Raw genomic sequence first — 12,459 nt, forward strand, 5'->3', positions numbered from 1 at the left:
TACTTTTACCACATGGTACAGGCTGGATTGGTACCTGATTGAATTTTCAGGGGCGGGTGGGCATCATAAACTATTTTTTCTGAATCACAGTCTTCTTGTCTTATTTATTTTTTATTCAATTGTTACTTTCTGGCCAAGGTTTTTTGCATTTGAGTTTTCCTTGATCTAGTGGGGTTTTTGTTCTTTTTGATTTTTTTTTGTATTTCTTTATTTCTGTTCTCTTCTTGAATTCCCTGTTTTCCATCCATCTTTCCATTCCCTTACTCCTTATGCCTCTTCACCTCCCATTCTGCAGCCAGAATCCCCTCTCTTGAAAGGGACTGTTGGCCACTTTCAAGTTTTATTGCTGCTCACACCTCCCTGTAATGGCACATGTTACATAGGCTTCTCATTCGTGGCAGAACATGATGTTAAGAGTACAGCTGATGCTTAATAAAACTCTGGAAAAGATCTACATGCTGTTAATACATTTGGCAGTGATTTGGCTTTTTAGTTTTTTTTTTTTTTTTTTTCAAATCCTAGTCTTGGTACTCATATATTACAATGCTGGCTTGAATGATGGTGCCATTTGGTTTCATGATAGATTATTGGAAAGGTATCCAAAGTCGTATGGGTTTCTTGGTTTTAGTAATTAACTTCAGAAACAATCCCCAAGTTGAAAAATGTATTATAGACTTAGTGAAACTAAAGAGCAATCAGAACTTTCTGGGGCAAGAGAAATCAGTACCTTTAGTAAAGGCTCAAGAGGGGACTCTGAAGGAGGAGAAATACTAATTAACAGTGGCCTGTGCCTCAGTGTGTCCTCAGATGGGAACAGAATTCTTAAAGTTTCATGAATCTGTTAATTTAGGAATTTTTGTCCTGAAACATTAAGTGACCTAGAAATGATTTATTTTTTTTCTAAAGTTTATTTTTTTAGTATCTCTACCCACAAAGTGGAGCTTGAACTCATGACCCCAAGGTTGAGTTGCATGCACTTCTGACTGAGCCAGCCAGGCACCCCAGAAATGACTTTCATAGCATTTCTCATGATTGTAATTTCATATTTAATAATATGATTTGATGTGCCAAACTACTAAATCAAGCCCTACATTTTTTTCTAAATATTGTATTCCTTGGGCCCAGCACACTCCTGGTTTGTAGGATCCTAGTGAATATTTGCATGAATAAACAAGAGAACACATAAATGAAAGGGATCAGAGCTGTGTATAATCTGTTAAGAGGTCTTCAGCCTCTGGTCCCTTTTCTCTACCTCATTTCTTTCCTTGTTTCCTCACGTGAAGAAAATATCCTTTGAGGGAAAATACTAAAGATATTTGACAATTCTAGGAATGGCTACCTGATTTTAAAATTATCAAAAAACACATGAAGCTGTGAGGTTAGCTTGGTAAGAGTGAAGGTAGTTAGCATTGGTTATCTGCTGTGTGCTGAGTACTTGAGATACAGAATTCTCATCACTCAAAAGATATATGGGTTTTATGTATTTGCTGAATGGTTTCATAGAGGTCATGTTTGACTTCTCAGGCATAGTCTGCTGATACCTTATGAGGTGGGTTTTTTTGTTTTTGTTAAGATTTTATTTGAGTGAGGTAATTTTTAATGTCAAGCAGGAGAAAAAGTAGGATGTTGGTGCTTTTCAGACTTGAGTGTGAAGCTCAACCTTTTAGGTTAAATGATCTTAGTATTTAAAATCTGAAGTGACCTTGGTAGCTGCCATGCCTGAAAGCCTTAATTTTAAGATTTATTTACTTTTCTGTTCCTGTCTTTGAAAATTACCCTCCAAGTTTCTGATCTTTATAGAATTTTTCTTTAAGATATTATTTATTTGAGAGAGAGAGAACATGAGCAGGGGGGAGGACCAAAGAGAGAGGGAGAAGCAGACACCCCACTGAGCAAGGAGCCTGATACAGGGCTGGATCCTAGTACTCTGAGATCACAACCTGAGCTGAACGCAGATGCTTAATTGAGCCATGCAGGTGCCCCAGAACAATTATTTTTTAAAATTATGGAAGAAGAGGAAGTATCTGAAATTTCAGATAGTAGAGAGTGCCTTTCAGCATTCTGGTATATGTATTCTAAGTCCATTTCTCATGCAGACCTTGGCCTTTAAGCTTTTTCTTTCTTGTAAAGATAATGAACACTTGTAGAAGAGATCAACATAGATAAACGATATTGAGGTGTAAAAATATTAAAGCCACAAAAAATTATAATTCTACATCCCCAAATTAACTAGGCATGAAAACTTTGCCACATTTCTTTCTAATCTTTTTTTAACTTTAACTTTTTCTGCATGTATATATTTGCATGCTGTATTTTTCTTAGTACTAGTTTATTATTTTATAAGTCCTTTAACAATATTTCAATATAAAACTTTTTAATGAAGTCTTTTAACTGTCTAGAAAAGAACGGATAATAACAAGTGCTAATAATATGTACCACTCTGCATTAACAGACTAGTATTTTTCCATATTTGCTTCAAAGCCATCAACTTCCCATTTTTTACTTTAACTCTAAATGTTTTGGGTAAAGGCCTCTTTGTATATCTACATTTTTATTCTTATCTGGAGAGTATATACTTGCATGAATGTGTATGAGTGTTTGTGTGGTGTGAGATAGGAATGTTACTTTTTTTTCTCACATGGGTAAGCTTTATTGTAAGTTCTTTTCCTCACTTCTGTATGAAAGTATGTATATATACATTTGTGATTTTGTGAAAATAAAATTAGGTTTACGGGAATTATGGATCATTTTCTTGCGTTTGTATTTTATTTTGATTATTTGTATGCCAGTATCCCAATCTTAAATACTGCAAATTTCTAATAAGTCTTACCAGGCTATGTTTTCATGTCTTCTTTTTAATAATTAAATAGTTAAAAAGTAAAAGGCATCACAACGAGTTATTGGAGCCAAAACTCTGTTTTGGAACAGAGATGCCTGCCTGCCTATGCTGTACAGGTCAGTCAGATGCCTGGCCTTCTGGCAAATCTTTGGTGGGCTTGGCTTACCTGCTTTCACATAAATGAGATAATAAAAGTTTATCAACTGTTTGGTAATGAAAAGGACTTCTACCATTTCCATTGCTTACAATGTTAAAGCTCTTGTTACCTAGTAGGTAAGTTCTTCCAGTTGACATACTCAGTAGTGTCACATTTAAGTACTTGTAGCATTGCCATGCCAGCATCAAGTATTAGGTTAAACTAAAGGTCTGAAAATGGCATTTTAATTGTTTTTGTGATTCTTTGGTCAACAGTGAGATTGAACTTTTTTTTCACATTTCCTAGTCATTTCTATCTTTTTAAATTTAAGTTTTGGTGAATTAACTACTGCTTTTTGCTTTTTGTTCTCGACCAATGACCTCAACCATTGTTTGAATAATCATTTCTTCTCTTTTTAAAAATTTTGTGTTGGGGATCCCTGGGTGGTGCAGCGGTTTAGCGCCTGCCTTTGGCCCAGGGTGCGATCCTGGAGACCCGGGATCGAATCCCACATCGGGCTCCCAGGTACATGGAGTCTGCTTCTCCCTCTGCCTATGTCTCTGTCTCGGTCTCTCTCTCTCTCTGTGTGTGACTATCATAAATTTAAAAAAAAATTATGTGTTGAATTTGTATATTACAGTGTATTCCAAATGATATTTTGACCATTTAAAAATGAATTTGCTTCCATATGTAGCGTGTATATGATGAAGAGGTGGAGGAGCCGGTGCTCAAGGCTGAGACAGAAAAAGCAGAACAGGTACTTGCATTAAATTACTCTTCTTCTGTTGAGTGTTGACTTAGAGAAGGAAGGTGGTGGAAGTTTGTAATGTGGCTGGTGGGGGCTTGTGGGCAGGAAGATGGTTACTGGGGGAAATAGGAAAGACTGCTTCTGATAGTCCAAGAATCGAACTCTTTGGTTTGTTTCTGAAATGTAGTATAGTAAGACATATATAAAGTTTCTGAATTCTGGCTTCAGAGTAGAGTACTGGAGAATTTCTGTAAAAGGCCAGATAGTAAATGTTTTAGGTTTGGTTGCTGGCTACATTGATCTCTGTCTCTTTTTCCTTCTTTTTGCTCTTTCTCCTTCTTCCCTTTATCCCCTTAAAAAATATAAAAACCATTCTTACCTTGAGGGTTATGCAAAAGCTGGTCACAGACTGGGCTGTAAGTGTGAGTTCTTTGAACTTTCTCTATTCTTTCATGACAGCTTTGATTCCCGCCAGTTGGAAATTACAGTCCGCACACATTTGAGTGCCTCCTGCAGGCCACAGGATGTTAGTACAGAGGACATGAAATGTGCAGTCAGCACTTATTGACTCTAAGAAGATTGCAGGGAGCTGGTGACTTAAAGACTTTACCCTCAGGAGCTTATGGTCTTGGTTTGCCAGTAGAGCATAACATGTCAGAACTGCTAATTGTTCTGGAAGTTCAGATGAGAAGAGCTGAGTGATGTAAGCAGGGAACACCTACAAGGGTAAGATGTTAAGTGAAGAAAGAAGGGCCAGATTTTAAGGCCATTTCAGTGGGAGAGAATGCCAGCCCCTGACGTTTAATGTTGGGGGATGTGCCTGGTATCTTATAGACTATGTTAGTGGAAGATACTTGTGGCTAGGCAGGAAGAACGGAAAGAGAATGAGAAGTGGGTGCTGGAGGGCTTCATAAGCGAGGCTAAGGAATCTAGGGGTAGTAGTTTCTATCTTTTTACCCTTCTGTAGCTTCACATGTTCTAGATGCATAAACATTCTTCCATGTTGTCACATCATGGGACGAAGCATAGATAAGACATTTTGGACTTACTGACCTTCTGGCAGAAGTTGTACCCTTTTTCTCCCACTCAGGGAAACACTGGAATATAAGTTTATAATGGGAGTAGCCTTGGCTCAGCTCTAACTTACCGAGAAAATATAAATCACTTGCAAATTTGGTACTTTATCAGTAGCTGTTGCTTAGATGAAGCTGTTAGGATAGGATATTAGAAACCAGCTCCAGTTCTACCTATTCCTAGCTAAAAAAAAAAAAAGTTATTTTTAATGATCCTCAAAAGATTTGCCAGCAGTATATGGTTACACCACATCAGGGTTCAATTTGAAGTGATGAGTGTGAGGTCAACTATTTTTTTCAAAAGCTACTATGTATTTATTATTTATTTCGCAAACATATTTTCATACACCTAGTGCATATTAACTATTTGACTAGAACCAAGCATTCCAGCTTGGAAAAAAGATGCAGCCGGAACAAAAAATCCACATTAGAAAGACATCCATACTTAAGGTAAAAGTATAAGACACTCATAGGGCTTTTCCTTTGACCCTCACAATAGCACTGTGTGATTTAGTTCTTTATATAATTATGTATTGGCTTCTAGAATATTTCTGAAGAGGGGAAATGACACTAAGTTTTTTTTTTTTTCAATATTTCTCACAACTGATGACACAGTTGAATGAGTGAGGGGACTGTCATTGAGAGCTGCTGTTGTAGGAAATGGAGGCCTGTGGAGTATTTTCAGCAGGTTGGTGATAAGTACAGACTTGGGGGGCATTGTTCTAAGATGATGTACAGGATAAGTCATAATGGAACTGACCCTCTCTTGGTTTGAAACAAGTGTATAAAATACCCATAATTACTAGGCTTTTGTTTTTGTATTTTAACTAATTGAAAAATGACATCTCTGGCTGGAGTATTTCTTCTAAGTCTTAACTTCTGAAATTGTCCAAAGACCCATTAACCAAGGTTTAGTGGTATCCAGTCATGATGAACTTGAAAGTCTAAGCCCTTCATTCTTCCAGTGGCAGGGAAGTGAAGTGCTGCTTGAGGGCTTGTGATTGTGGACAGGGGATTTTTACATAGGTTATCTGGCTGAACCGTTATACCATAATTGTACTTTTGTTTCTGTAAATGGTGAACTGGGAACTCTGGGACCTTAGGTAGTTTGATCCACATCTGGAATATGACCAACCTGAAGTTCAAAACTTACTCCAAAGTCTGTTGAGCAGTCAGCAGAATCTGACTTTTGTTAACATTTTTAATTGATTTCTTTTTGTTTTATTAGGGTGGTATCAATATTTTGGACATCCATACTGAATGTCATTTTCTCTGTAGGAGAAGACCCGGGAACAGAAAGAAGTAGATCTGATTCCTAAAGTTCAGGAGGCTGTGAACTATGGTTTACAAGTACTGGACAGTGCATTTGAGCAACTAGATATAAAAGCAGGAAACTCAGACTCCGAAGAAGAAGATGCCAATGAACGAGTGGAACTGATCCTTGAACCAAAGGTAAAGACAGTTCATATATTTATTGTTAGACTTGTGTTTGGGGTACTTTACTTGGGCACAAAATTAGTAAGACATGGGCTTTACTTTTAGAAAGTGAGCATGCCACTTAACAATCTCATATTGACTCTGTTGGAAAGACTTGCTTTACCTGAACATTGGTAGAAGGCAGCACACCAGGGTAGGTAGGGGAGCACAAAGGTGCAGGGCATGGTTCCTACTCTCACAGCGCTTATTACAGCATTACTAGCTGGTGGGAGAGAGGAGACGTTCATATGAGTCCCCATCATAAGTGCTCTGAGAGAGAACTGACTTCTACCCAGGGCAATGAGGGTACAGATGAGACTTGAATTGGGTTCCGAAGTATGAGGAGGCTTGTGTGAGAGAGATTGTTGGGAACCTGAAGTTCTGTAGTTTATGTTAAGGGAGACTGCAGAAGTGTTGAAAGAATTAAAAAAAAAAGTGTTGAAAGACATTTGGGTTGATTTCAGGTTTTGGCTGGGATGAGTAAGGCTGTTAGGAGTGTTCATGAATTAGACTATCAGCCTCAGAAGTAGTTATTGCTTTACTATTACTTTCTCTCAGATCTGCAGAGGAGATGTTTGGGGCTGCACAGCTACGCAGAAGTAAGCAACAAAAGGTTGCTGTATTGATTTTGAGAGAGAGTCCTTGTGACACGCAAGTGCTTTATGAATTGAAACATGCCACAGAGCTGAGCTCTTCTGGTCATTTGTTTTGCTGCACACTTCTTCCAGTTTGACCTTCCAGTGTTGTACCATGTTGGGGCTCTTCCTTTTGCACTGGTACACTTGTTAGCCTGCCTTCCCCCGTAGGGATTTGCAATTGGCAGTGGATCCCAGGCAAGTATATTGCCTGGCCCACACTTGTTAGTTGGAGGTCCTACACTGCTTTCTTTTCTACTGGAGGATGTGGGAATACTTTCTAAATCCTGATTAGCCCCATTCACACTTTCTTTTGTTTGCACTGAATTGGTTGCTATGTATCTTTTTTTTTTTTTTAAGTTAAACAAGTAAGTTTATGAAATCTCCACACTCAACATCGAATTCAAATTCACAACCTTGAGATCAAGAGTTGCACATTCTACTGACTAAACCTGCCAGGCATCTGGGTTGCTCTGGTCTTTAACTTTTTATTTTTCTTTCTTTTCTTTCTTTCTTTCTTTCTTTCTTTCTTTCTTTCTTTCTTTCTTTCTTTCTTTCTCTTTCTTTCTTTCTTTCTTTCTTTCTTTCTTTCTTTCTTTCTTTCTTTTTTAAGATTTTTTTCTTTTATTTGAGAGAGAGAGAGCAAGCAGAGTAAACAAGAACATGAGTAGGGGAGGGAGGGGCAGAGAGAGAGGAGGAATCAGACTCCCTGCTGAGCAGGGAGCCCAGTGCCCTGGCTCAAGCCTGGGACCATGGGATCATGACCTCAGCTGACAGCAGATAGATAGATGCTTAACCGGCTGAACCACCCAGGCACCCTTGTGGTGTCTTTAACCTTTACATTAACCTTCTCAAATTCTCTCTTGTGTTAAGCATCAGAATTATTTTCTCCTGCACCTCTAGGGTCTTTCCAATACAGAAAAGAGATTATGGCCAAACGTCCTACCTTGCAAAGGACAAATCCACTTTTGCTGTGGATATAGGAAGTTGTCCTGGGGTGGAGTGCTTTCTTGAACTTAAATTTTTAATACATGTGTGTTGAGTGGGACTCAGAAGTAGAGGACTGGGATGGAAGGATGTCCAATAGGTATTCTCTTATATATGGTGTCCTTTTCTCCATTTTGTTATTTTATAATCTTAGTCTTATTTTACCAACTTCATTTTTCTAAATTATCCAGTGGGTGCTGCTGGGGGATATTATTCTTTTCTTCTTTGGGTCATTTTTTTTTTCCCAGACAAGTTCTCATCAGTCTTTTGGATGTGTATCTTTGGTTCATTATGTTGACTATAGATACTTCCATCATTGCCCTCTGTTTCTTCTCATCTAGCCCTTGCTTTGGGTGCCCTGCCCAGCCTTCTCATTGCTCCAATGCAGTGTGAAGGAATCCCCTGTTGGTTCCCACCTGTTCTCACACCCGAACCTGGACACACCCACCTGCCTCCCAGAGTCCTACAAAACCATTTGAGTTATTTCCTCAGTGTGCTTCTTTCAAAATTTTAGGACTATTATTGATGATTCTCAAAGTAGATTGCTTGAGCGGCTGATTTTTGCTTACCAGTGCTGCTTTTTGGGGAGGAAGGCAGGGCTAGGACTCATCAAAGCTGGCCATAACTTCAGTTTCTTACCTTGGCTCTCCTTTTGAACATGTTACTGTGAAGTTGTGATCCTTATTTGGTTACTTCTGGTAAACTTTGTGCATGCCTTTGCCATTTTTAGTATATGTAGGCACTTGGGAAGGAAGATTGTGTGATTTAGTTTTTCTTTGCTATTTATTTATTTATTTATTTATATATTTATTTTATTTTATTTATTTATGATAGTCACAGAGAGAGAGAGAGAGAGAGGCAGAGACATAGGCAGAGGGAGAAGCAGGCTCCATGCACTGGGAGCCTGATGTGGGATTCGATCCCGGGTCTCCAGGATCGCACCCTGGGCCAAAGGCAGGCGCCAAACCGCTGTGCCACCCAGGGATCCCTCTTTGCTATTTTTTACATAGGATTTGACTTTTTAAAAAGTCAGTGATTTTATTATTATTATTTTTTTGTACTTTGAATCCTGCTGTGTTTGTTATTGTCCACTCTCATTATGTAACTTGTTTGGGGTAGTCAGATGGAACAAGATGTCAAATGGAAAACCTATTTTTCAGCTTGAATATTTAATGGCTGTTATCTTTCATTATTTACAGGATCTATACATTGATCGTCCTTTACCTTATTTAATTGGGTCAAAGCTATTCATGGAGCAGGAAGATGTAGGTCTCGGAGAGCTGTCTAGTGAAGGTATTCTTTTGTGCCAAATATTTTTGTTACTTTTAATGTTTATATCTTTTTATTTTTAAATAATTTCAAACTTTACCTTAATGTTATCAGAGTGGTACAAAGAAAGAACTCCTCTATACCCTTCGCTCTGATTTACTGGTTGTTAATATTCTATCACATTTGTTTGATTTTTTTCTCCCTGTATACACATATTTTTTTCTGAATCTGTTTGAGAGAAGCAGACATGCCTTATTACTCCAAAATATTTGTTTGTGTTTTCTAAGATCAAGGACAGTCTCATATGTAGCTACAATATGTTATCAAAGTAAGGAAATTATACTGGACGTAATTCTATTAGCTAATCCTCTGTCATATTTCAGATTTTGCCAGTTGTCCCAGTTATGTCCTTTATAGGTTCTTTTTCCCTCTGGTCTAGGCTCCAGTTCGGGATTACTCACTACATTTAGTTGTCAAATCTCTGGTCTTCTTTTAGTCTGATATAATTTCTCAGGCTTTCTTTGCTTTTCACAGCTTTAACATTTTTGAAGAGTATAGGCCAGTTTTTTCCCTTGGTAATTAACTTTTTTTGTAGTTAGTAAGTATCTTGTGGGGAGATGCTATAAGGCTATGTAAATCTTGTATTCCTCACTATAGTGAAGATACTTTTAGTTCTAATTAATGTATGTAGATAATTTTATCAAAATCTCTGTGATGCTGGTATATGGTGGTTTGTGATTTTGAGAAGGAACTAAGGATGTTTTATTATGAATGTTGGCAATAATGCTTTATCTTTCTTCTAACCAGAGGGGTCAGTAGGCAGTGACCGTGGCAGTATTGCGGACAGTGAAGAGAATGAAGAAGGGGTAAGAGCTGTTTGTATCTCCAGGTCGTGGTGGGCAGGAATCTGAGGGTGTATTTAACAGGCTAAGTAAATATTTGTGAATTAGCACTTTTCCTAAATCTCTCTGTAACTAATGGTCATTAACTGAGTCCTGTGCCTTTAGCATTTGGTATAGCTCTTCACCTAATTGCTGGTAGCAAACACTGATGTTCCCCTCTCTTGGGCCTGATGTAGTAGTTGTCCTACTTAGAGAGTGGAGTTCAAGAGGTAAAATCACACAAACCAACTTTTGATAATTAAATGTGCAACTCTTAACTTTAAATTCAGAGGTTAGCAATGATAGTGCATATAGGTATGAACAAATTATTAGAGTTGTCTAAATTAACCACAAAAATTACATGTTAGCATGAACAACTTTTGGTGATACTGCCAACTGTCCACCTTATCTGCATCTTGACACTCCAGGTAACCAGTAGTCAATACAAAGAGTCTGAGTATAGATGTGCCCCAAGAGACTTAGACCTGAAATCATTTTTGTGCTTGTGAGTAAATCCTGTTTTAACAACAAACCCTTTTTTTCCCTAAAGGAGTCGGATGAAGATTTTGCTAATCATAGTGACAATGATCAAAACCGGGTGAGTCTTATGTACTAAAGTGACTTTGCTTTTAAATTTTAATTGAAGTATAGCATATATACTAAATATATGCAAAAATTACTTTTGAGGGGTGCTGGCCTGGGGGATGGGTGAAATAGATAAAGTGGATTGCACTAAGTAACATAGAATTGTTGAAATAGTATATTGTATACCTGAAACTAGTATAACACTGTATGTTAGTTATATTGGAATTAAGAAAATAAAAGTTAAATAAAAAATTACTTTAGAATGACTTATGAGAAAGTAAGGATTTACTCATTTTTATAGCTAATTTTCCTTCAATCATTTCATGTTTTTAAGTTAACTGACTTGGTTTTTTGTTTGTTTTTCCAGTTTTGCTTTATATTTTATCTTAATTTTTCTTAGAAAACAAAGAAGTGAAAAACAAAATTGGGAAACAGAGCATCTAAATGAAGGCCTTGTTACTCAAGCTGAACTATTTCACATAAATCCCCCTCCCCTATTTTAAAATTTGAGACAACATAGCAGTAGGGTTAACTGACAGAGAGGTTCGCTCAAAAGGTACAAATCTAATTCTACTGTCTTAGTATAGCAGTATTATTATTTAAATAATAATTTAAAATAATTATTTTAAAAATTATTTTGAATCGTTTTAGTAATTCACTTTGGGCACTCTGTATTTTAAGCATAGTGATACAATGATACTTTCATAGTCTCTAAATTTATATGTGAAATAGTTTTTTTCCAGAATTTTATTTTTGAGATAATGCTGCATTTAATATTTCCATGCACAAAACTCCTTTGCTTATGTGAGCTATTTCTTTAGGAATGAGATGGTGTAGAGTTAGAGCAAAGGCTCTTGATATTATGGTCTCATTACAGATCATGCCTGATGATATTCTTATAATCTTATTGGCATTGGAATTATGATTTTTGCTACCATAATATATACAGTGGTATTTTGAGATAGTCCCATTTTGCATTTCAGTTTCCTAATTGGGAAATCTTTTTTTCACAAAAATTTTCAACTGCCAAATGAAGGATTTAAGTACTTTGTGGTTGGTCCTTGTATTTTCCCAGTTGTATTCACAGAGGCAATTTAATAATCAGTCTTTAGAGGATATATATTTCTATGGAACTTACTAGTAAGTTTAATAAATTCAGACTTTTAAATCATACAATACAGTGATTAAAAGCATTGGCCTAACCATTTATTTGTATTGTTAAAGAGCCTCAGGGTTCTAAAGATTAAAGTAGCTAATAAAGTGCTTTTAGCATAGTACCTTGCATAGTTTATATAAATGATATCTACCAGTAGCCCCTTTTATAAAAATTAGAATTTCACAGATAAAGCTTAGTTTGAGTCCTCCACCCCTCATTATCCCACACTCTTTCAGAGGTAATTGGTGTTGTGATCTGGGAGTGTAAGTACTTTTTTTTGCTTTTTCAAATATCTTTGTGTCCTTAGAAATGAAGTAGGTGTTTGGGTGGGGGTAGGCAAGGTATCATACTGGGTTTCTCATTCAGCATTTTTTTCACTTGATGCCTTGGACAGCCTCTGCAATTGTTATAGCTTATTCCTTTTAATTATTAGTATTATCAAGATAAGGCTGTGCTTATTTATCATTTATCCAGTGATGGACGTCTTACATAATTCAGTGTCTGCTATTCTGTGCATAGTATTTGCACTGGAAAGAAATCTTGTATGTTATTTGTTCTAGCACATTTATTGCTTTGGGACTTTCCCTGCATCACCATCGTCATCCTCCCTGTTTGACAAGCTATCTCCATTTTGCCTAAAGTCTAAGTGGCAGTATCACTTTTTCAGCTTGTTG

General features: G+C 37.0%; 1 protein-coding gene across 9 annotated transcripts in view; it reads left to right on the top strand.

Moving 5' to 3' along the window:
* Positions 1–12,459, top strand: part of LOC129522747 (WASH complex subunit 2-like) — a 61,440-nt gene that overhangs the window by 2,483 nt on the left and 46,498 nt on the right. For 8 of the 9 annotated variants that reach the window (XM_055345081.1, XM_055345085.1, XM_055345086.1 and 5 more), the window contains exons 4-8: positions 3,670–3,732; positions 6,075–6,248; positions 9,094–9,187; positions 9,971–10,029; positions 10,595–10,642. In XM_055345081.1, coding sequence (XP_055201056.1) covers positions 3,670–3,732; positions 6,075–6,248; positions 9,094–9,187; positions 9,971–10,029; positions 10,595–10,642 — 438 coding nt within the window. Of the gene's footprint in view, positions 1–3,669; positions 3,733–5,411; positions 5,485–6,074; positions 6,249–9,093; positions 9,188–9,970; positions 10,030–10,594; positions 10,643–12,459 lie in introns of those variants that run through there. The other variant, XM_055345087.1, reaches the window with a different exon arrangement.

This window comes from Nyctereutes procyonoides, unplaced genomic scaffold (assembly GCF_905146905.1).
Source record: "Nyctereutes procyonoides isolate TBG_1078 unplaced genomic scaffold, NYPRO_anot_genome, whole genome shotgun sequence".
NCBI lineage: Eukaryota > Metazoa > Chordata > Mammalia > Carnivora > Canidae > Nyctereutes > Nyctereutes procyonoides.